Genomic DNA, 23,768 nt, shown 5'->3' with positions numbered 1-23,768 from the left:
GATGGAAATCAATCCAATGGGAAATGGATGGGTGAGGAAGAACCCCATGACTAGACTGTGCTCCATTTGTTCGGCGGTTGTTGCTCAATTTCATCCCCTCTTGAGTGGAGGTTTGAAACTGAGTTATCATGACTAGTCAAACAGAAGGACCACCACAGGACCCTCATCGACAGGAACCATTGATAGCTACTTAGACTTAAAAAGGTTCGTATGAGGCTCTGGCAGGTGGGCTGCATAAAAGATGACACTGATTTAGTGGTCGATAAAATATTAGATCACTCTTAGTGTAAGAGTGGACTAATGATTTCGTCTGTACTGCTTCAAGTACCTATTGTTTAGCAACCCGCCTGTGTGGATAACCATAAAGGTTTCTGGAAGCTATCTCATAGATACTAAAGATATTATCCCAGGGCTTGTTTCTCAAGTAAAAAATGATCGAAAGAAACTCATAAGGAAACTTTGTGTGTAAAACTAGGGGAGGTATTTGTTCTAAGGCGTTGGGTTTAAAAAGCATAGTTCTGGCCTATATGGGTCGTTCACCTACCCTAGGCTCTGACATCAATAAGAATGGAATCATCACCATTCATTTATTCTGCAAATCATGGCTCGTACAATATTTTTTGTTGCTGTAACTATGGAATGACGATGATCCACATGATGATTCAACAAGCAGTTTGCTCTCCTCATCATTATATATGCTTACTTGTTCATCATGTGCATGTAATCTATTCTTCGGCTGTGCTTACAAGGGTTGATCGGCAGTTGTCCACAAGCAAACCGAATAGTTAAGCAAGTGCTTATAGTGTTTATTTCAAAACACCAATAAAGTATCACCTTCTTTCTGTATGCCGGATTGGTGATTACGGATCAAAGCAAATTGATCGCAAATTTAGTTGCCTTCTCCGGAGGCTGAAGAGACGCAATGGGACTGATTCCAAAGAACCACATGTGATTACTTAATCCGGACTGCCAGCTGATTGCATCATCGCACCTATTTTTCAGTCGCCGAACTGTCTCCGGCCACTGACAAAGCAAATCGCCCTCAGCTACAGCGCATAATCCATTACATCTCGCAATCCGTCCCTCTAACCCAGCGCCTTGGAATAAATACCTCCCCCACTTCTGCCTTCCTTATGAGTTTCTTTCGATCATTCTTCACTCGAGCAACAAGCCCCGGCACAATGTCTCAAGCATCTACCAAGGTTCAGCAGCTTATCGACAACAACTCTGTTGGTATGTTATCTTGTCGCAGTCGAGTGTTGCGCGGTAGCTAACATTTTCACAGTTGTCTTCTCCAAGTCTTACTGCCCCTACTGCAAGCAGACCAAGAAGACTCTGGATGATTTGAACACCGAGTACGAGCTCCTTGAGCTCGACGAAGTTGGTAAGTTTGACCCAAGGTTTCCTTGAAACTATATCAGCTACTGACAACCCGCAGCCGATGGCTCTGCTCTCCAGGACGCTCTCGAGAAGATCTCTGGCCAGCGTACCGTCCCCAACGTCTACATCAAGCAGCAGCACATTGGTGGTAACTCAGACCTCCAGAGCCTGAACTCTGGCGGAAAGCTCAAGAACCTTCTCAAGGAGGCCAATGCCTTGAAGGCGTAAGAATTCACAAAAACAATAACGAAAGATGGACACTATGGGCTAAGGGCATCCAATACTTCCAGTTCTAAGCTTTAGAGGTGTTTACACTGCACAAGGCGTATAGATTAGGCAATCGAGGATTAGACGGTACTGCAGCTTGGGCAACAGAGCCCCAATTGAGTAGAATTCATGACTTCGAAGAACTCCATCCGAGTCCCCGTGCATTACATATTGATACATGCATAGATTTCCGTAATGTACACCTTTTTACTGCAAACCGAACCCTTTCATAGAACCTGTGTGGCGACTGTGCCAACAGGTCGCTCAACAAACTCCATGACGCCATTAATGATGTTCTTCCTGGCCTCCTCTGATGCAACCTTATTTCCAGCTAGGTAGTTGAGCCACAGCAACCTTGAAAGTCGCTCGTCGTCAACAGTTCCCAGGACAGTCTTAACAGGCTCCTTGCGCGTGCTGTCGTTGTAAGTGATTGTCAACTTTCCGGCACCGTCTCGAACGAGCAGAAGTTCGTTCTTCTTGGCCACCTGGCCTCGTTGGAACAAGACCTTGAAATGCTTCATGGCCTCGCCGAACGACTCGTCGTTGTAGTCTGGGTTGCGTGCTGAGCGAGCCTGCACAGCTCTAACGAGACCGTCGCGCATGTGGGGGAAGTCTGTATCTCTAACAGGAATGATGCGGAATGCTGAGCGACAACCAGCGTCCTTCAGAATCATGTTCCATGTCTCCTCGCCCTCGGTAGCATCCTGAAGAGCCTTTCGCAGATCCTCTTTCTCGGAAGGAATCAGTGTCGTAGCAAGAGGGTTGATCTTCTTAACCAAGTAACGCTGAAGCTTCTCCACATCCTGGGTAGCGACGTAGAAGCCCACTACATACACCTCGAAGCCGAGGAAAGTCACTGTTCTTGTTCCCAATCCGACCAGTGTAAATTCGGTTCCATGCTTGTCCGTGACGGCAGCTGCAATTGGGCCAGCTACATCACCAGCTGATCCAACATTTTCCACTTCTAACGTTCGGGGGAACAACTTGACGGTTGTGTTGCCTGTAGGGACGACCTCGTTTCCATCTTCATCGTGAATGACCACTTTTCGCTTCTCGCCCGCCTCTGTCTTGAAGATCTCTGCCGGCACTTGGGTATCGCACTTGATCGCTGCCTTTTCTTTTTCTCCTTGTGCTTCAATGGCCTTCTTGAGTTTCCATGCCGTATAAACGAAGGAAACAATACCAGCAATGGCACCGGCAGCCAGGAAAGCCGTGCGGTTCTGCTCGTAATCTCGTCGCTTCGAATTGAGCTGGTTTACATCGAGATCATCGGTCAAACGGTTTGATCGCTGGGAGAATAGAGACCGGCGAGTCGTTCGGACGATGGCGCATCTAGTGTGGGCTGATGCGCGAAGCGCAGGGCGGAGAGTTGAGGGGCGAAGCATCGTGGGGTTTAGGATGGGATATCGAGGGATGACGCCACTGGGCAACAAAACAAAAACAATGTCTACCCGAGTAATAAGAAAATGAATAGACCTCGATGGTGATGGTCTAAGTTGTTCACAGGTTCCTGACTAGCAACCTCAGAAAGCTGCGGAAGAAACGGGTAAACCTCGTCCGAGCCCCACAAATCAATCGACAAGCTTAATCGATTGCTTGCTTACTACGTCAGCGATGCCATCGCGAGGGTCCTACCCTGTAACAATAGGATCCTGAAGTGGAGGGATCATGGTTCTCCAGGATTAAGACGTCATGGCGGAGATGGATATTGTTTGTGATTAAGATAGTAGTAGAGCATTTGTAAAAACGAAACGAGCCTCGCTAATGCTAGCCGAGCTATGATACCGGTTCATCTCACCTGGAACTGAAGCGTGACTTTTGTTTCATGCGCGAGTTTGATCATGAATAAACCCAATAAATCAGTCATTTCCCACTTCTCATGTATCCATACCGATATTCTACACAAATAGACAGCGCTAATATTCTTATTGCTTTCTGTCCCAAATACCCGTAATTATTTTAAATGAGCTACTCTGGGCTTATTACTGGTTCAAGCCACATGCGGGACGAGATTGACTCACAATTTCAACCTCAAATCAAATCGCTATGCTTACCTACTTCATGTGTGTAAAGGTAGATGCTTGTCATCTTCCCCGCAGCGTTAACGACGCAAGGCGTCTATTTTGTGACGAATGGAAAGAGTATCAACGTAGTTGTTGAAAGATTAGTTTTTGTAGAGAACTATGTTTGTTGAAAATGCCGCGAAAGAACACATTAATAAAAATCATGTGAGCAAAGGGATGTTTATGAACAATTAAACCCTTCTTCCGAAATTTCAGACGTGTAAATCGAGCACGCGGTATTCTGAAATATGCATCATTCCTTGCATCAGAGCCACTAACAAATCGAAACAACAAGTCACACACGACCATCACCATCACCAGCATCATCACCATTCTTAGACCCGCAGACTTCAAACCCCTGACTTGACCAGTCTCGAGTGACAAAAAAAAGACCGTGTCAAACCCCAAACCCCACTACGGACATCCCGCCCGACTACGACGTAAGGAGGAGATCTAGGCTGAGGATCATCTGGCCTGGGTTCGCTCGTCTCGAATCGAGAGGGAGTCACTTGAGAGAGAGTTTGCATTTGCAGCGCGACTGCAGTGCAGCATCGGCAATTTGCAGGGGACGCGGCTGAAACCAATCGCCTGGTGCAGGGCCGTAGAGAGAAATACAAACGCCTCAAATCGTGCCGCCCCCGTGGATACTTGTCGTTCTTCATCATTTGGCTGTGCCATAGGTCTTGTTTTCCCTGCTTTTGAGGTACCCAAACCCCAGCAGCCCAGCTACGCTACCGCTGTCGCTACCGCGCCCAAGCCAACCTAACCTAAGCAACCTAACTTCGACCAAAAACCGCCGCCCCGTTTCGGCTCTAACCTTGCCTTGTCTTGACAATTCAATTCAACATCCTCTTCTTGTTGTCGCCGTCCCCTCCAACGACCTGCATCGGTTTCGTTTTGGTCGCGATATTTACTTTTAGACCTACGAGCAAACTTGTTTGTCTCCGCCTCGCTACTTCGAATACTATTGCTGTCCACCGCCCGCAGAAGGAACCTTGGGGGCCGCCCACAGCAGTTGCTGCTTAAGAATCACCCTGTGATCCCTGATTTCCTCCGCCTTAATCCTGCCCAAACTTAGTACCTACTGCACGAAAGACGTCACCACATAAACAAACTCACAAACGGTCCGCATCCCTGTGAAGCGCTTCCCTTGTCTTGTCAAACACCAAAGACATGGCCGCTGCTGCCACTCCTACTGCCGCCGCGAGGCCAAGTCCTGCCCCCGCCGACTCACGGGAAGACTCACGATCCTCATCCTCCTCAACCTCCCCCGCGCCCGCCGACAACGAAGAATCCGACTTCTTTCTTGGAGCCAACGATTCCCAGTCCAGCATAGGGGTGCCAAACTTTCAAGATATGCAGGTCGAGGATGCCTGCCAACCGCCCGTTCATCGGTTGCCGAACGAGATCCTCATCAGTGTGTTTGCCAAGCTCAGTTCCACCTCGGATCTATTTCACTGCATGCTTGTTTGCAAACGCTGGGCTAGAAACACCGTCGATCAACTATGGCACCGCCCTGCGTGCACAAATTGGAAGAATCATGCCAGCATCTGCCAAACTTTGGGTATGGAGAACCCTTCTTTCAGATACCGCGATTTTATTAAGCGCCTGAACCTGGCTGCTCTCGCCGATAAGGTCAACGATGGTAGCGTCATGCCTCTTTCGGTTTGTACCCGTGTTGAGCGGTTGACTCTAACAAACTGCCGTAACCTGACCGATTCCGGTCTGATTGCCCTGGTGGAGAACAGCAACTCCCTTTTGGCACTCGACATCTCCAACGACAAGAACATTACAGAGCAGTCCATCAACGCCATCGCCAAGCACTGCAACCGACTTCAGGGACTCAACATCTCGGGTTGTGAAAGTATTTCCAACGAAAGCATGATCACTCTGGCGACTCGCTGTCGCTATATCAAGAGGGTTTGTTTTGCGACAGTACCGAATTTTTGCAATGACTAACTGTGCATAGTTGAAACTCAATGAATGCGGCCAGCTGCAGGACGACGCTATTCACGCTTTCGCCGAGAACTGCCCCAACATCCTCGAGATTGACCTTCACCAGTGCGCTCGCATCGGCAACGGCCCAGTGACTTCCCTCATGGTCAAGGGCAACTGCCTACGGGAGTTGCGGTTGGCAAACTGCGAACTTATCGATGACGAGGCCTTCTTGACACTCCCTTATGGGCGAACCTTTGAACATCTCCGCATTCTGGACCTGACTTCATGTCATCGTTTGACCGATGCTGCTGTACAAAAGATCATTGATGTAGCCCCTCGCCTTCGCAATCTTGTTCTCGCAAAGTGCCGGAACATCACTGATACAGCCGTTCATGCTATCTCTAAGCTTGGTAAGAACCTGCATTACGTGCATTTGGGTCACTGTGGGAACATCACCGACGAGGGTGTCAAGAAACTTGTCCAGAACTGCAACCGTATTCGATACATTGATCTTGGCTGTTGCACCAACTTGACAGACGAGAGTGTTAAGCGTCTTGCCCTCTTGCCCAAGTTGAAGCGTATCGGCCTTGTGAAATGCAGCTCTATCACCGATGAATCTGTCTTCCACCTCGCCGAAGCTGCGTACCGCCCGCGTGTGCGACGGGACGCCAGTGGAATGCTTGTTGGCAACGAGTACTATGCCTCCAGTCTCGAGCGCGTCCATCTGAGTTATTGCGTCAACTTGACCCTCAAGGTTCGTTGATCCTTTGTTTAAACTGTCGCTATCACTGACACTTCACAGAGCATTATGAAGCTACTCAACTCCTGTCCACGACTAACCCACCTGAGTTTGACTGGAGTCGCCGCCTTCCAACGTGACGACTTCCAACCATACTGCAGACAAGCGCCTCCTGGTATGTATCTCGAGACCGCTTTGTACTACTACTAACTGGATCGTAGAATTCACCCAACACCAACGAGATGTGTTTTGCGTCTTCTCTGGTACCATGGTGTCCAAGTTCCGTGACTTTCTCAACACTTCACCGCAGTTTGAGGATATGTGGGACAATGGCTGGAACCGACCAGCAGTCTTTGGTTCACGACGCGCTGTTGCAGCCAGCCAGCCGACAGCACCTCCTGGAGATGGAGTCGATGACGAAATGGTAGATGACGAAAACGACTTTGAGGGATTGGACGGTAGTGAGATGGTTGTGGATGCTCAAGCACAGAATCCTGTCAACGGAAACGGAACCGTGAACCCCAACGGATTGACAAACCAGACGTTCCAACAAGCTATCCCTATACCTCCCCCACTTCCACTTCCTGGTTTTCCAATAGGTCAGCACCCTACATTCTTCCAGCCGCACACCCGGTTCTTGTCTTCGTCGCCATTCTTGCGACAAGATCCAAGACTGTTCAGGCCAATGTTTTTTCAGACCAGCATTAACAACATGACAGAAGGCGGAATATCACAACCTGTGACCAGTCAGGCGAGCGCAGCGCTTCTTGGCTATGGGGGCCCAGCAAATGGAGAATCCCCCACTGGTGCAAGCACGGCGACGATCCACCGGCCGCAGGAGAATGGAGATCAATCTGACTCGATGAACTGAACAACGAGAACCTTGCTTTCGCTTACTTAGACAACGCACCAGATTTGTTTTGTGGTTCTTTCCCTTGCTCACGGTATGTGGATCACTGGATCTCTTTAACGGGATGTCACTAATGGTCGGCAGAATTAGATTATGCGTGCTTGCACACGGATGGTATGGCTAGACGGGACAGAGCGTATCAAGGAGTTTTGTGTTTGCATTATCCTATAAGCCGCTGTTTGCGGCAATGACATTAACGGCAGGGACCAAGTATACCTATACCAGGACACAGATAGGACCGGGAGGCTGCGACAATTGATCACTCATATTAACATTCATGAGCTTTGGTTTTATGTACAACCTTTGATAGGAGTTTGAGCACCCGCAGTGGTCGCAATGTATGATGTTTAATTATCAGGCTATTAGGTTGTTGGAGTCAGTAACAAACCAGCACCGTGAACACGCGTCGGAAACTTGTCCGAACTATTAGAATACGGAGAATAGAATCACGCCTCGAGTTATAAGGTCCCTTTAGAGATAAGCCTTAGTTTCCACAGATTACCAGTGCTTAGCCATTTCATTCTTAACGTGCACTTGTCGCTGTTTGGCCTGAGCATTTGCATTACAAAAGGTATATTAATTTTGATCTTGAGAAATGAATGAAGCTCAGATGAGCCATATCCAACTTCAACTCTTAAAATTTGAACGCTATCGCACCTCCCCGTCTTGACAACCTTGCTAGACCTTCTCGTGACTGGTTCGCGCACTTGCATCAGAGTTGGGATGTGTGCTATCAGCCATGTGGCGGGTCATCTCAACATAGTCATACGCAAATTCGCCCAACTGTCCATCATCTGTACCAAGCTCTTCCTCCTCGGGAGCTACACGCAGGGACAGACCAGGGATGAGGTTGAGAATGAAGAGCAGAAGGCAGGTCAGTACAAATGACCAAGCGAAGCAAGCTAGAGTACCAGCAATCTGGTAGCCTAACTGGACCCAGTGGCTATCAACCCAGCCGATGGGGTCGTACTCTCCACCGTCAAGAGCAGCGATGGATTTACTGTCATGAGTTAGCTGTGTTACGTACAGGAACGAAGAAAGGGGAAACATACGTTCCAAAGATACCAGTGAGGATGTTGCCAGCCATACCGCCAACTCCATGGATAGCAAAGATATCAAGACTGTCGTCAATGTTCATGACGAACTTGAGCTTGGTGGCAAAGTTGCATACAACACCACCGCAAATTCCGATAATAACGGCAGCCCAAGGCTTGACGAAGCCAGCAGCGGGAGTAATAGCGACAAGACCAGAGATGGCACCGGAGCAGAAACCAATTGTGCTCCACTTCTTTTCAAGGCGATAATCAAGTAGAATCCAGGCGATAGCACCGCATGAGGCAGCCAGGTTGGTCACGTAGCATGCCATGATGGCGCGGATGTTCATAGCAAGAGCTGAACCGCCGTTGAATCCAAACCAACCGACCCAGAGGAAAACCGTGCCGAGAACGACATGGGTGACGTTGTGAGGACGGTAGGGAAGGCCATTGTTGCGGTTGTAGCCGGTGCGCTTGCCGAGCATGAGGGAGTAAGCAAGGGCGCATGTTCCTGAAGCGACGTGAACGGGACCGCCTCCAGCAAAGTCGTAGCTGGGAAGGTTGAAGAGCCAGCCGTTAGCGTTCCAGGTCCAGTATGCGATAGGGTCGTAGACAATGGTGGACCAGAGGAACATGAAGACGATGGCTGGGAGGATGCGACCTCTGTCTGCCACGGCACCAATGGCAAGAGCAGGTCTGTCAATGTTAGTGTGGTGATTCGAAGTCATCAACGAGGGACTCACGTAATAGCAGCAAACATGCCCTGGTAAAGACAGAAGAGAATATCAGGAAGAGCAGAGGAGCCGTTGGGCTGGGCAAGTGTCTCCATGAGACCGAACTGGGTGAGATCGCCAAAGAAGGCATTTCCAGTTCGTGAAAAGGTCAAGGAATAACCCCAGAAGAACCACTGGAAACTAATGACAGCGACAGAGACCATTGACAAGAGGATCAAAGTCAGGGCCGACTTGCGACGAGCGAGACCACTGTAGAAGAAACCCACGCCGGGAATCATGAGAAGAACGAGCACGGCGCTGGTGACCAGGAAGACCAAGTGGCCCGTCTATTCACAATTAGTTAAGGACATGTAGTGACTTTAGCGACGCATACCTCATAGAAGATGTTGAGGTCGGAGACGCCAGACGAGTAGCCATCGTCGGCATGGTCGCTGGTGCCATTGTAAGGAGTCGCCATCGTGACAACACTATGCGTTTATGAGACGCAAGCTCTTGATCCAAGCCTGATTCAAGTCCAGATCAACTTTGACAGCTGGAAAGAGTGGGATGATGGAAAACCAGGGACTCGGGTCAGGAAGGCTTGATACTCATTTAAAGCAAAAAGACCCGACGCAACTCGCGACGAGCCAAGACAGAGTGTCTACGGCGACCAGGGGAGGGTACGGCAGATAGTGTGGGGGATGCTAGATAAGACGCCCGCAGGTTAAGCAACAACGGGAAGGCCACTCCGTTGAATTGAACCGAAAGAGCCACATGCTCGGGTTGATGGCATCTTAGGCGTATCCATATATGGAACAAGGTGGTGCCAACAGGATCAAAGAGTCAGGCGCCAAGAAGAGCTGGTTGGTGATCATCCACAGCCCTAAACTTATCCCATGATAAGCTTGAATACGAAACTCGTTGTGACAAAGCGTTGACGTTGAGTTGACAAGCTTATTTGTCCCAGAGGTGAGACCTTTGGTTGTGTTAACGGCCCCCCTGTTAGTATGTTCCTGAGTCTGGCACACACACGTTGCTGCTTATCACGCCAGCATTCCGATTCGGTTGTATTGGGATGGACGCCACGCCAGGTTTAAATAGCCTGCACTGATAAGCTCAGATATGCCTATAGGGCGCGCCTAGTAGTAGTCTTTACTTGGCAGTTGGTCCGCGACGAACATCTTTTCTTGGCCTTAGGTAGTGCAGGCATTTGAGTGTTTGATGAGTCGGTATGCATGTTCGGAAGAAAAGAGAGGAAACGCGGAATGAGACTATACTTCTGATTTGTTGTACCCCTCTCTGACCAAGGTGAGGAATCGAAGGAATATGAGGCCGCAAATGTTGTTGTGACATTGAACTTGACATTCTGATTCGCTGTTGTTCAGTATATTTAGGCTGGAAATCCTCCAGAAAGGCTTCGACTTGAACACTGCCTGGATGAGCTATCAGACCAAATTTAGAAGACGAGAAAGCTCCGAAGAGAAACTCATGTCCGAACACCCTCTTCTGAGACAGGGACTGAGCTTTGAGCTTCCCCAGACCCGACGGACTGTGCATCCGAAGCATGTCCGTGTCGTTTACACTTCTTATCTGACATGACCTGAGGGCTGTCCGATTCCAGTAGGAGACGTTGATTGAGACTCGATAGAACGTACATGATTGGGTGGTCCTTATCTCTTGGCAGATTCGGTGGAGCGCTTAGCGTAAAGACCCTGAGCTGAGGGAACATGATCCTTGTCCTTGTATGTCGTGTCGCTCGGCCGATACTTGATACAGGTAGCGAGACATCTTGTGTGAATTTGTCATGTCTTGTCAAGACTTTGAATAGTGGTTATTGTAAAACACCAAGCTTTGTCAAACATCTCACTGTGTTGCGTCGAGCTCCGGGAATGAATGAAGACCTCACGTTGTGTGGTGGTATTTGGTGATATAATTCCTGCGTCAGATAGTAGAGATACAGAGAATGATCTCATGGGGCAGCATTTGTCGGGATGTCTTGAAGATTTGACATGATTGACAGCTTTACCCCGGATTTACAGATGTTAACTATGCTTTTGCGCCCGCAACGCCCTTGATAGAACCGTTGTTGCGCGCGTCAGCATGCGGACTACCCGCTCTTTGGGACGCCCCGAATGATAGACGTTCATGTATATAAGTTTGACCTGCGTCTCGTAGCATGTCAAAAAGTTCTTGAAGCTTGAGTTTATTCCAATGTCGAAAAATCTCTGAGGACCTTTCTTGTTCTCTTCAAGGACCGACCCTCGTTTTGCTTCGCCAGTCAGTCTACAGCGACCACCCGCTTTGATGACAACCATCCCGAACCAACACGCGATTGCCGGATCGATTCGAGAGATACCAAGAGCACGTTGACACTTCATCGCTCATTGCTTCGACACCTACGCATGTCTTATCGGACACCGAGGCGCCGACTATACTAGCTTTTTGTCAATAGCTCAGTTCAGCCCCGAGTTGTCATACCCAAAACACATCACGAGTGGGATAGCTGAACCTGTATCACGATATGATTAGAACTCATTGGACAAAAGAGACTGTGCCAAGTTGGAACAATTTGGCATAGATAAGGAAACAGAAGAGGGAGTGTTGGTTGTGACCTAGTTCCCCCGTGGCGTGCTTAGCGTGAGATAAGGAACCGATGCATGCCTGAAGGTAGGACAGAATGCAGATAACGCACTGCGTAGAGTGTAACTTCGGATGATTCGACCGCACTCAGAATTGAGCCCGACAGCTGAACAATACGAAGATGTATGCGTGATCACGGGGAAAGGTGTGTAGTGGCCGACTCATTTGGGTATCATTAGACTGTGATCTTTTCGGTTGCTCAAGTGGTCTCCATGTCTACTGAGCACTTTTGAGCTTGAAGCTTCAAGTGAACATGCGCGTCTGCGTCTTGAACTTCAATATGAAGTAAGGCTAACGTTGAGCTGTTCCCTGAAATAAACAGCCACCCAAATATGGCGGTTGCTCGGCAGTTTCTGAGACAATCTGCCACAATGCAGCAATAGTGTCGTAGCGTCGTCTCGCTTTGTTGTTGGAAGTAACCTAGGAGGTCAATCATAATTGCCCAAGCTCGGCCTTCCATTCTTTTTCCACTTGAATGAGCTGCTGGGCAACCATGCGCGGTACTTCATCCTCTTCGAAAATCCTCCTCTCCTCGTTCGAGATCCGGTTAAGGACATAATCACTGACAGTGTTGCGGTCTCTCTCTCCGTCCGAGGGGCGTCCAATGCCAACGGCGATTCGTACAAAGGGTGAAGTAGGATACTTATCCTGCGAGAGTTTGTTTTTGACGTCCTTGATGCCATTGTGTCCCCTGGGACTTCGATCCCAGGCTCGGAGAGAAACGGCACCCTTCTTGGCCTCAAGTTCGTCATGAACAATAATCAGACTGAGTGATGAAGGGTCTTGCTGCTTGATCATGTCGTTCCAAGCACGGGCAACGAAGCGACCAGAGATGTTCATGAGAGTGGGTGATTGAACCAGAGTGTACTTTGGGCCTTGAGATACTAGGCATGATTGGCCTCCGAAGGTTTTCTCCTGAAATGAAGGGTTGCGTAGAACATTTGCGAGACCATTGAGAGCAAAGTGACCAGCTGAATGAAGACTTTGATATTTCGGCAAAGGATTTCCCAAGCTAACCACCAAGAACCGAGGGTTGAACATTTTGATGAGCCAGGATAGAAGAAGAGTCGAGACCTATTTTTAGGATGTAAAGAATAGGTCGAGTAGCAAGTGATTGGTCGGACTTGTATAAGATCTGACCAATTTACTTTTGTTCCTTTGTCGTCTTATTAGAGAACGCGATTCGATATTGAAACGGATCGTCAAACTCTTTCCCTATAGCATTTCGAGATGCAAATCCACGCGTGATCACGTGTATCGAATTCGTAGAAGACACAGCCCCCATCGCTGACGTCGATCATTTCGATTGGGCTGCTAGGCACTGAGTTAGTGTGGCTGAGCTCCAGTTTTGTCGTCACTCTTGTTTGTCCCAACTTCCATGTTTATTACCATCCACCTCCTGTGATACTATAAGCAAATCAACAACCATATACCCCCGAGCGCATTCGCAAACTACAGCCAAACCATCCACTCAATCAAGACGAGCAGATTCATTTTATAAACATAATATTTCAACATGTCGTGGGCGGGTACGAGAGCCATCACCCCGCAATCAGGAGAGAACAGAGGGGTCTAACATGACGCAGGGTTCAAGAAGAATGTTGGCCGCGCGACGACGCAGGTTATGATGAAGACGGGTACGCGATTTGTGCAAAAAGAATTTCAAAAGCTGATTATGTCAAAGGGCACGTGGAAAAAACAAATGACCGTGATTACGAAGTCGAAGAGAGGTCAGCAACACCAACACTATTGAACAACCACGTCTAACGAGAACAGACGATTCAAGACCATGGAAGCAGCTGCTTTGCGACTACAAAAGGAATCAAAGGGTTACCTCGATTCCCTCCGAGGTAGGCTCGTCATCCGCAACAAAATGTGATCCCCCACTAAACCCCGACGCAGCCATGACCGCTTCGCAAATGCGAATCGCCGAAACGATAGATGCGTTCTATGGTGACTCAGGCGCGAAAGACGGCGTTAGCAGGAGTTACAAACAGGCAGTCGAAGATCTCGACGCCGAAACCATCAAAGCCCTAGACGGCCCATACCGAACCACTGTCCTCGACCCCATCACACGATTCTGCGCTTATTTCCCCGACGTCAACGAGGCGATCAAGAAGCGCGCGCACAAGTTGCTCGACTATGACGCCCTCCGCGCAAAAGTAAAGAAGCTCGCCGAGAAGCCCGACAAGGACGCCACCAAGCTACCCCGTACCGAGAAGGAAATGGAGATGGCAAAGGCCGCTTACGAGCAGCTGAATGAGCAGCTGAGCACCGAACTACCCCAACTCATCGAGCTCCGAGTGCCATACCTAGACCCTACCTTCGAAGCTCTCGTCAAGATCCAGCTGCGTTTCTGTGCAGAAGCCTATTCGCGTATGGCGCAGGTGCAACAGTATCTGGATGCTGACACGAGAGATCAGTACGCTGAGGGGCAACTGGACGCCAGGGTGGAGCAGGTGTTGCAGGAGATTCGCGAGTTGAGCATTAGCGGTACGGTATAGACTTTGATTTGGATTTTACATCTCATCAGGATTCGGGAACGGCGTATGGAACAGGTGCTTGTTGTTTGTAGGCATGTGCTAGTATCATGAAGATTCATGAGAAAATAGATGCGAGCCCTTATTGGGCTTTATCACGTTCTACTGTATATATAGGCAATTCATTTGCTATAATTTTATTATCATGCGCTTTGCTTTTGGGCGAACGCTTGGTATCGTTCACTATTCAGTTTCGTAGCTTCTTCTACTGCCGGATGGCTCATATTGAGCTGTAGAATAAAACCCCCTCCGGTCTTCCCTCAACTGGACTAAGACTGGCTTAGTCGGTGGTATTGACATCCGATTCAGATCCTGCAGACTCAGGCTTCTCTTCGTTTGGCAGCTCAACCTCTGGCATATCAATCTTTGAATCCTCACCCTCATCTTCACCCTCATCTTCACCCTCATCCTCATCCTCATCCTCGGAATTTTCAACTTTCAAGTCCTTGCCCTTTCGGTCGTTACCCTTTGGTTCTTTGTCCTTTGGGCCGTTATCCTCGGGGTCATTATCCTTTGCCACATTTGCTTTTGGCACATGAATCTTTGACAACTGAATCTTTGACACCTGAATCTTTGACACATGAGTCTTTGACACCGACTCCTTTGGCTTCATGGCCTCTGGTTTCACTGGCGCCGGATTCTCTGCCTTTTGCTTCCCCTTCCCTTTCGAACCCTCCATCTTCGACTCTTCAAACTCTTCCGACTCTTCAGACTCCGGGTTTTCAGTTTCAGGCTTTGCATGCATGACGGACGCCACCTAGTGTCCGACATTAAAGCCATTCGCTGTCCCAAAGAGATCGCTTAGACTCAGTCGCCTGCCCATCGCCTGCATGGCGGGGCCAGCTTCAGGTCCTTGTGTAGTTTCGACAGGACCCGCAGAGCGCGCAATTTTCCAAGCTTCTTGGATAATGGCGGCGTTCATCTCTCTCGTCTCATCCTTGTCGTTGTGGATCCAAACTCCCAGGACCTTGTCGCCCTCCTCCCAGTCGCCCTCGACCTTCATGATGACAAGCTCACCAGAAACTTCAGCATGGGATACCCGTGAGAGATCCACAATCACATTATCAAGTCCTCTTCTGTTGAGAACAAACACGCAAGCTCGTGGTTGTTGGGCAGGATCCTCGGAAGATGGACTTTGCGCGCAGACAAACATAGTGCCTTCCACGCCAGACTTCTCCCAGCTCTCAGAGGCGCTGTTGAAGGTGTAGATGACAGCGTTGGCTGCTATGCTGAGAATGGTGTGGATAGAGGGGAGATAGCGTTGGAGGACGGAAAGGTTGAGTTCGGTGTTTGTGCGAGGAGGCGGGGGCGCGTAGTCGTTATGTATGGCTGCAGCATCGGATTCGTAGTCTGAAACTGCAGGTATGCGGTTCGAAGGCTGGCGGCTGTGTCGCGGCTTTCGTGGTGTTTGTCGACTCATGATGATGGTTGTGGTGTTTTGAGGTTGGGCACAATTCAATGCTTGTCAGACTTTGGTAGCTAGTCCAGGGAACTTGATCGTTAGGAAAATATCGTTTTATTCTGTTTGAAAGACCTGTCCGAAAAGACGATCGACTATGGTGTGATCGACGCTGGGTTGTGGTATGGAAGACAAAGTCAAAGAAAGGCTGGGTATTGTTGACAGGCACGGTTGCGCATTCTTGGAGTGTGTTCAGCACCGTAGCTTGGGCAGGTAGCTTATCGATAAGGTGCAATATGACGCTGCCGCGGGGCGCTGAATAGGACCCTTCCTACGGATACAGTACCGGACCGGTACATCACAACCTTAGCAAGACTGCGGCAGCTCCGACGTCATACCTGAGAGCTGAGGTTTATCCCTTCATAACCCCCGTTTCTGCTTATTTCAACATTCTTTTGGTGCTTCTGCAGCCGAGAACTATATCTTTGACTCAAGTTTATGGTGAAGCCAGGTTGTTCGAAGTCATGATCTAGAGAACGACAAGTCGACCTCCAAGCGATACCTCGAGCCGTCGCTGTATATATGACCCGTCTCTCCATTCTACTACTACAGTAACAGCGTTCATGGCGGAAGAAAATGACCAGTCCCCTGGTTCCGAACTAGGGGATCCTCCATCCACGACGCCTCAGTCTCTCGCTAAAGCTGTTCATGCCCGACGATCGGAATTCGTGCGACCGCATAGTTTAAAGGTCAAGATTGGAACGTGGAACGTTGCTGCGTGTACAGGGACGGATAAAGATCTTGCGACATGGTTCACGTGCGGCGAAGGCTTGGATCAGCAATTGACAGGCCTCAATCTTTCCAAAAATAGTGCTGTGGAAAAAGATGCAAAGGACGATGGCAGTTCCGAGCCTCTGCACTTGACCTCTGGAGGTGATATCGGTCTTTATGTGCTGGGACTGCAGGAAATTGTAGACCTTACCACTACCAAGGATTACATGAACCGTGCAGTTTACACAGACACAAGTGCTATTGATAGATGGAGGGCAGCATTGGAAGCAGCATTGCCCAAGGGTTACGAGCTCATCACGGCTGAGCAGATGACTGGCTTACTGCTCCTGGTGTATGCTTCCCCAGAAATTGCGCCTACCATCAGCAACGTCAGTACAAAGCAGGTTGGCACAGGCCTTTTGGGATATTTTGGAAACAAGGGAGCCGTCACAACGAGACTATTGCTTGGCGAAACAACGCGCATGGTCTTTGTGAATAGCCATTTGGCTAGTGGTGCTGGCACTTCATACTTAGACCGCCGATGTTGGGATGTTGGCCAAATTCTCTCACGAACTCAATTCGACCCAATTGTTCACTCGGGCGTCGAAGAAGATGAGGGTGAGAAGATTGGGGACGAGGATCTTGCATTCTGGTTTGGAGATTTGAACTTTCGACTGGATGGACTGCCTGGTGAAGATATAAGACGGATACTCACGCTGCATGCTCGAGGTGAGTATGGCGCAAGCGAAGATGAATCAAAATCACTTGGCGAACAAGGTGTTATTGTCATGAAGGGTTCCGACAGCGATGACGAGTCATCCTCGAGGCCGTCGCTGCATTCAAGGGACGAGAGCTTTGATACTGCCAGCGATCTACCTGACCCTGACGACTTTCCTGAAGACCCTAGTCAGGATCCTACTTCATTGCAGGCTACAATCGATTCTTTGATACCCCATGATCAGCTGCGGAGGATCATCAAGCAGCGGAAATTATTCCACGATGGTTGGAAAGAAGGACCAATTACATTTCTTCCGACATACAAATACGACATTGGTACGGTTGGCCTCTTTGACTCGAGTGAGAAGCAAAGAGCTCCGAGTTGGTGCGACCGTATCTTGTTCAGGACTCGAAAGGATAAGCAGGATTACGAAAACAAGATTAAAGAGGAAGAAGAGGCAAAGAAGAAAGACGAAGAGATGAAGTCTAGGGGGCTAGAAGAGGATGAAGACGTGCTCTTTAGTTACGATCCCGACGCTGATGGAGAGGACCCCTCGTCATCAACGGACAACCTCGGGTATGATGAATACGATGACAATGAGGAGCTAGAGGCAGAAGAGCTTGTGACAAAAGAGGGCTTTCGAGATCGTATCCATCTCGAGATTTACACCTCTCACCAACGCATTGCATCCTCAGATCACAAGCCCATCACTTCAATCTTTACGCTCGACTACGATGCTGTTGTACCAGATCTCAAGGCAAAGATTCATGCAGAGGTGGCAAGAGAACTAGACAGAGCGGAGAATGAGGGCCGCCCAGGCATTACGGTTGTCGTGGAAGGCAGCGAAGGCAATGAGGATAAGATTGTCGACTTCGGAGAGGTTCTACCTCTAGAGAAGCAGACACGTCATTTAACGGTTGCCAACACTGGGAGTGTCGCGGCGACATTTTCATTTGTGGAGAAGCCGACAACGGATGAAGGAGATGATGCTACCCCTGAATGGCTCAAGACGTCATTCTTGTCCGCAGACGAAGAACCCCAAAAATCTCTGGGCGCTACCGTTACTTTAGACCCCGGAGAGACAGCTTTGGTCTTGTTGGAACTCCAAGTATCGGCCGTGCCTCACTTCAGAGCCCTGAACGAGGCTCGCGCCAGGATTGAAGAGGTTCTGGTTCTTCGTGTGGAGGATGGTCGAGATCACTTCATTCCTGTACGCGGGGTCTGGCAACCCTCTTGCCTAGGTCGCTCTATGGCAGAGCTTATAAGAATCCCAGATGGAGGCATCAGAAAGTTTGTTCAGGACAAGGGTATAGGGGGAGCGATTCCTTACGACTCAGCTGTGCAATGTTCAGCGCCGAAGGAGCTTTTCAGGCTTACTGAAGTGGTGCAAACTCTTGTGGAGCGTAGCCTTGCAGAGGCGACGATGCTGGAGGAAGAGGTGCTACCGAGGGATCCTGGATGGCCTCTTGAGTCGTCGACTTGGAGGGTTGGCGAAGACGACATGCAAGACGCGAAGGCCAAGCTCGTGTCTGCTCTTGACAGCGACGGCTCTCTACTCGACGCGCTCCCCTTAGAATGGCCTGCATCGTTCAAGTTAGAAGTTGTCTGCTCCATCCTCCTTCTCTTCCTCGAGTCGCTCACCGATGGTCTCATTCCTACCCATCTCTGGGCCAAGCTCTCTACGTCTTTACCCAACGTAACCTCTGTGCCTCCTACTGCCTGGTCCGACACCAAGACCCAGGTTCTCGACATTCTCTCTATGGCACCAAACCACAATATTGCATTCGTCTTTCTCACAGCCACTCTGTCCCGCGCAGCGTCGGAGCTAACGCCCGTAACAACTGACCCCAAACCTGGCCTCTCCCGTCGCCTAAGCTTCCGCCGAGGAAACGCACAAGAAGAGGACTCAAAGAAGCGAAAGATGAGAGAACACAGATATGCTGAGATCGTTGGGCCAATGGTCTGTCGGATAGACGAAAAGGAAAAAGGCGCGAGGGATAGGGCGAGAACGGTGGTAGAAATGTTCATAATGCGTGATGAGGGGAGCTAGAAGCGGCCGGGTCGGAAGATTCGAGCTATGTGGGCGAGTGTTTGAACAGGATGCTGAAGATGCGCTGGGAAGGTAACTAATCTGAGGTTTTGCTTTTTGGCTCGAATAGAAGGTATACCAGCTTTTTCGATGTATCGGTAGGGTTGAAGACAGGATACAACAAAGGGTGTAGAAAATAAAAGGTCAGTGCTAGTCTATAACAATGAGGGATCAAGTTGCAAACACAAAAAGAGTCAAAGAAGATGTGCAATGGTCTCTCTTGTCCTTGAAGAATAAGCATGTTCGTGCTTTGTACAAGAAATATTAATAATATAGAACAAGATACAAAACGACCTTTACGTTTCTTCAGCTTTAGACTACTGCCATCAAACCCTCCCGTTCCTGGTGCTTATTAGTTCTATCAGCCGTCCGTCACTTGTGATAGCATCACTTCCTGGCGCTCAGCTATTCCTTCCTTGGGGCTTGGTAACTCTTGTATAGAATGCTCTTACTGTTTTTGACAGTCCCTTCCCATACGGCAAATGTCTCTTGTAGACGTTGATGAATCACTGCCGCTGTAATTTCCACTCGCATGGCAGTACCTGCAAACTAGCACTGCTCGTCCCTTTTTCCCGTCTCTTTTTTTTGGCGGACCAGCGAGCTTCCCTTCCCTTCCATCATCTCCCACTTCCTCTCGTTTTTTTCTCTCCTGTTGACAGAAAACAGAAATCCTTTTGAAACAGCTTTTTTTCTACTCTTTTGATCATATCCTTTCGGCTACGTGTATGGCCTGGTGCCGTCCCTTTTTGTTTTTGATACGATCCCTATTCTCAAGAATTCGTCTTGGTATTTTCAGGTACCCAGGTGAGCAGATCGTATTCCCGAAACACCCTTTTAACCTCGACGTAGAAACTGTCACCATGGAGACTGACGCAGATGCACTGTCGTTCTGGAAACCCAAGCCTCACGACACGGCCAAGCTACCCGCAGCCTACCGGCGCTTGGTCCTCTATCGGGCTAAAAACCTGCTGGACAAGCTGCTCGATATACGTGATGTTGCCATGGAGTATGCGTCGGAAGATGCTCTTGCCGATTATGCCAAGGAGTGCCCACTTCCTTCCCCTGATGGGCAGGAGGAAGAAGACCTGGCCGACTCTTTGGAGGAGAGTGAACCGGACGAAGACTCGGACGAAGACATTGGAACTTACGAGGCTCAAATTGCGCAGCACGAGTACGGATACATGGGGGTATCCGAGCACATTGATGCGAACCAACAGGGCGGTAATGCGTCCACTGGTACAACTGACACCGACATGGAGGATGCTGAGCCTATCTGGGATGGCGCTATCCACGGCTTCGACTGGCCCAATGTCGAGGAGCCACCTGCCGAGGAGCCATTTGAGCATTGCTCTGAGTTCAGCGACGGAGAGGACGAAATGACTGGTGATGCGGAATTTGATACCTTTGAAACCTCTATCGACACTACCGCCCCTGAATCCAGCACCTGGCTGACCAATACTCCATATACGTTCCACGGTACTTTTTACAACACCTTTGTCACCTTCCCAAGTTCTTATGACGGGGATGGACAAGCGGTCCTATCAACAGCAATCGAATACTCCGATGTCTCTCAAGGTCCTGCTTCGGCATGGCTGACTAACGATCCCAATGCTCTTAACGGAGTCGCTGAAGCGGAAAGCTCTTCTGAATCTTCATCTGATGATGAGACTTCATCTCTGCATACCGATCAACACCTTCCCACATCCCAAGGCAATTCTGAAAACGAAGAAGACGAGGAGTCCTGGATTGATAACGACAGTTCAGACGAGATCAGCTCCCAAGACATTCATGACGAGCTCAAAAGGCTGCGACTCGCACCCACTACCCTCTTACACCCGCACGGTTGGTATTGGCCAACACATTTCCTTGACGAGATCGTTACCCATGTCAAAGAGCACGAGAAATACCTTCAAAAGAAGAAGGCCCTCGTCAAAAGCATTACACAAAGCAAAAACCGTTCACCAGGCGAAACCGACAACATTTTGTGCCAGTTCGTCCACAAGAACCTCGTGCACAGACCTGTCGTGAACACTGCCCAGTTGTTTAAATTGAAGCGCTTTGTCGATAATGTCGTGCGATTCGTTCTCGCAACTCAACGAAACATTGATGCTATCGATGCGGGCATGGATGAAGGCCGCAAACGCCACTTCTCATCATTGAAGTCGACATCGCGCTTCCGAAGCAAGCGCCTTGGGAGCTCTCTTCGGTTCGTAACCAGTATCAACGATGATTGGGATCAAGGCCACGATAACTGGGGTATGCCACCCGTCAAGAAGAAGCGCGAGCAGATTTAGGGTTGGGCAACAAGACTGGGAGATGGATTCCGAACCAGATCTAGGTACTGTTCACGTTGTCTTTTGATGAACGTACACTTGCTGTTGGCATCGACATTTTTGAGGAATAGGTTGAGAGATTGAATCAGATTGGAACATGTACAAAGGCAGAGTGTTGCAAATCGGCAACTTGGTCATTGAGATTGGGTTGCGACGTCGAGAGAGCTTGGGACTGTTAGAGTCAGAGGGTTTTGCCGTTACTTGAGAAGCCAGGAGGCACAAGAACCAAGGCAACGCCTGGATGGAACATTAAATGTTAAATAGGCTATTCTTTCATGATTATTGGGTGATGCCATGTTGCTTGTCGTAGCTCCACGCTTAATGACGGACACTGCGGAATTGTTCTCATGTTTTCGGCCTAGGTCATTATGGTACTGACAACCTCAAACGAAAGAGTCAGTTCACCACAAGTCATTTATCATCTCTAACAATTTCATCCGTCATTTCGAACGCCTTTGGTGCTTCGTTGTAACTTCTCATCGGGGCTTTGGACAGTCTCAGTAGCGAAATCTTGTAGAGTTCTATCGTCACGTCTCATCGTAGTAGTTATCGTTACAATATAAATAAAGAAGGATTCGTCTAGATCGTCACATGGTCGTCTCCCCAGGTCCGGTAGCTTGCAGATACAAGAGCTGTCATAACTGGCTGGCGATTCTTCAACTGGGCGTAGAAACGGGTGTCGGAAAAGGATTCTTAGGCACAACCTCCCTCTCGTACGTCGGATGGGGGGACCAATTCTTCTCAAACATTTGCGCCACCCAATAGAGTGGATGATCCCAGTCAAACTTATCCTGGCTGCCTGTGTAGCCGACAGTGTCTGGGTCCTTTCCAAGGACGAGTTCGTTCACTGGAATTGAGGGTCAGTTTCCTTTAGAGATTGAAGGTTGGTTCTGTCTACCTTTGCCATTATTGGTCTTGTATTGCTTCCATACAGAGAGATGCCTCTTGATGACCTTGTCCTTACGCGTCTGTTTGATGATCTCCAAGTCATCCACCGCGATGTTTGCGAAATGCTCGGTGTTGTCTTCATCTTTGCTTTGGGGCCATTTGTTACAGTTGTAGTAGTGCCAATGTGTGAGCATGTTATTACAACTTTCATGGAGACGCTCAACGAATCCGGGTATTGAATATCGTGGCTATATCTGGTCAGTTATGTCGATGCAATCTTATGCCGTCATCAATCACCTTAGGTCCAAAATTTTGCCTGGCATGTCGATATCTATCTGCAGTCATGCGGCTCACTTCGCGCAGAAAGATAAAAAGGATGTTGTACACAGTGAACCACCACCGATTTTTATCTTGACTGAAGAGCCAATCAACATCCTTGAGTACCTTTTCCTTATATGTCTCGAGAACCGCGTTGTACACGAGGTTATCGAACTGAGCAACGATCATGCGCGGTGGCGATATCTTGCCGTAGAGTGGGTAGGATTTATCTTGATTTTCGGGCCGTATGCCTAGTGTCTCGTCGCCTTGTATGTAGAGAGATCCTACAGTGTGTTCTGGGCGTTGTCAGCGTCTGCGAAGCAATCTGGACAAGGTCAAAGGGTAATGACTTACGCATGGCGCACCACAGAATAAAAAGGTTTCCATAAATCTTCGCCTCTTTCTCATCCTCCGGAGACATTGCGTTCCCAGACTTGTGTTCTTTCTAGAAATCATTGTCAGTATTATGTACTGGTCACCCCAGAATTGATCACTCGTACAATGAGTTCCATATAGCGTGTCAATATCATGTAATAGGTCCTGAAAACAACTGGCCCGCCTTCGCGTCCCGAGCTTAATTCCTCTTGGATTGTGTGGAGATATGCAGGAAGCGCATTCTCTATAGTGTATCGTCTGACTTCTTTGGCCGTCGCATAAATGCTTTTTAGACAATATGTTGGCAACTCCTTCTTCTTGCGTGTTGTCCTTCCAGAGTGACATTCAGTCCAGTACCGAGCTGTCACATCGCCCTCTTGAGGTTCGAATTGGACAACTTCTATGGATATTGGCTTCTTGCAAAAATCTTGGGAAACTTGAATCACAATGGAAGACATGATCTGGCGATTTGAAACATCCCGCATCTCGATCCCCTCCCAACGTTTAGTGAGGTTGAGGCCGCCGCTTCGATAAAGCACAATTTCGGTGATTCGGAGTCGCAAACAGGGAACTCGGTGGATTGTCTTCGTAGAGGTTTTGGAAAATCTTTTGCATGTTTTGCATTTCCCTTCGGGGTTTCTGGGGTTAGGCAA

General features: G+C 49.0%; 10 protein-coding genes across 10 annotated transcripts; 5 read left to right on the top strand and 5 right to left on the bottom strand.

Annotated features, from left to right (window-relative positions):
- Nucleotides 1-1,181: 1,181 nt before the first annotated feature.
- FGSG_02097 (uncharacterized protein) lies at nt 1,182-1,608 on the top strand (the record flags this gene model as incomplete). Its single annotated transcript, XM_011319670.1, has 3 exons — nt 1,182-1,233; nt 1,286-1,384; nt 1,439-1,608. The coding sequence occupies 3 exons, from the start codon at nt 1,182-1,184 to the stop codon at nt 1,606-1,608; spliced, it is 321 nt and encodes a 106-aa protein (XP_011317972.1).
- Nucleotides 1,609-1,742: 134 nt separating this feature from the next.
- On the bottom strand, nt 1,743-3,143 carry FGSG_02096 (uncharacterized protein). Its single transcript, XM_011319669.1, has one exon. The coding sequence runs from the start codon at nt 3,030-3,032 to the stop codon at nt 1,875-1,877; it is 1,158 nt and encodes a 385-aa protein (XP_011317971.1). The 5' UTR covers nt 3,033-3,143; the 3' UTR covers nt 1,743-1,874.
- Nucleotides 3,144-4,883: 1,740 nt separating this feature from the next.
- On the top strand, nt 4,884-7,258 carry FGSG_02095 (uncharacterized protein; the record flags this gene model as incomplete). The annotated part of the gene is made up of 5 exons (XM_011319668.1): nt 4,884-5,630; nt 5,680-6,402; nt 6,451-6,562; nt 6,609-6,986; nt 7,107-7,258. The coding sequence occupies 5 exons, from the start codon at nt 4,884-4,886 to the stop codon at nt 7,256-7,258; spliced, it is 2,112 nt and encodes a 703-aa protein (XP_011317970.1).
- A 717-nt stretch (nt 7,259-7,975) lies between these two features.
- On the bottom strand, nt 7,976-9,522 carry FGSG_02094 (uncharacterized protein; the record flags this gene model as incomplete). The annotated part of the gene is made up of 4 exons (XM_011319667.1): nt 7,976-8,297; nt 8,350-9,027; nt 9,075-9,391; nt 9,439-9,522. 4 exons carry the CDS (start codon nt 9,520-9,522, stop codon nt 7,976-7,978), a joined length of 1,401 nt encoding a protein of 466 aa, XP_011317969.1.
- Nucleotides 9,523-12,116: 2,594 nt separating this feature from the next.
- On the bottom strand, nt 12,117-12,725 carry FGSG_02093 (uncharacterized protein; the record flags this gene model as incomplete). Its single annotated transcript, XM_011319666.1, has 1 exon — nt 12,117-12,725. One exon carries the CDS (start codon nt 12,723-12,725, stop codon nt 12,117-12,119), a length of 609 nt encoding a protein of 202 aa, XP_011317968.1.
- Nucleotides 12,726-13,121: 396 nt separating this feature from the next.
- Nucleotides 13,122-15,806, top strand: FGSG_02092 (uncharacterized protein). Its single transcript, XM_011319665.1, has 5 exons — nt 13,122-13,213; nt 13,271-13,321; nt 13,369-13,414; nt 13,461-13,534; nt 13,587-15,806. Exons 1-5 carry the CDS (start codon nt 13,201-13,203, stop codon nt 14,186-14,188), a joined length of 786 nt encoding a protein of 261 aa, XP_011317967.1. The 5' UTR covers nt 13,122-13,200; the 3' UTR covers nt 14,189-15,806.
- FGSG_02091 (uncharacterized protein) lies at nt 14,505-15,644 on the bottom strand (the record flags this gene model as incomplete). The annotated part of the gene is made up of 2 exons (XM_011319664.1): nt 14,505-14,981; nt 15,093-15,644. 2 exons carry the CDS (start codon nt 15,642-15,644, stop codon nt 14,505-14,507), a joined length of 1,029 nt encoding a protein of 342 aa, XP_011317966.1.
- A 440-nt stretch (nt 15,807-16,246) lies between the features above and the next one.
- FGSG_02090 (uncharacterized protein) lies at nt 16,247-19,162 on the top strand (the record flags this gene model as incomplete). Its single annotated transcript, XM_011319663.1, has 1 exon — nt 16,247-19,162. The coding sequence occupies one exon, from the start codon at nt 16,247-16,249 to the stop codon at nt 19,160-19,162; it is 2,916 nt and encodes a 971-aa protein (XP_011317965.1).
- Nucleotides 19,163-20,061: 899 nt separating this feature from the next.
- FGSG_02089 (uncharacterized protein) lies at nt 20,062-21,495 on the top strand (the record flags this gene model as incomplete). Its single annotated transcript, XM_011319662.1, has 1 exon — nt 20,062-21,495. One exon carries the CDS (start codon nt 20,062-20,064, stop codon nt 21,493-21,495), a length of 1,434 nt encoding a protein of 477 aa, XP_011317964.1.
- An 899-nt stretch (nt 21,496-22,394) lies between these two features.
- Nucleotides 22,395-23,098, bottom strand: FGSG_02088 (uncharacterized protein; the record flags this gene model as incomplete). Its single annotated transcript, XM_011319661.1, has 3 exons — nt 22,395-22,670; nt 22,777-23,024; nt 23,095-23,098. 3 exons carry the CDS (start codon nt 23,096-23,098, stop codon nt 22,395-22,397), a joined length of 528 nt encoding a protein of 175 aa, XP_011317963.1.
- Between the last annotated feature and the right edge of the window lie 670 nt (nt 23,099-23,768).

This window comes from Fusarium graminearum, chromosome 1 (assembly GCF_000240135.3).
Source record: "Fusarium graminearum PH-1 chromosome 1, whole genome shotgun sequence".
NCBI classification, from domain to species: Eukaryota; Fungi; Ascomycota; class Sordariomycetes; order Hypocreales; family Nectriaceae; genus Fusarium; species Fusarium graminearum.
Note: the sequence above shows the minus strand (reverse complement) of the source record. Positions and strands in the feature narration are given on the sequence as shown.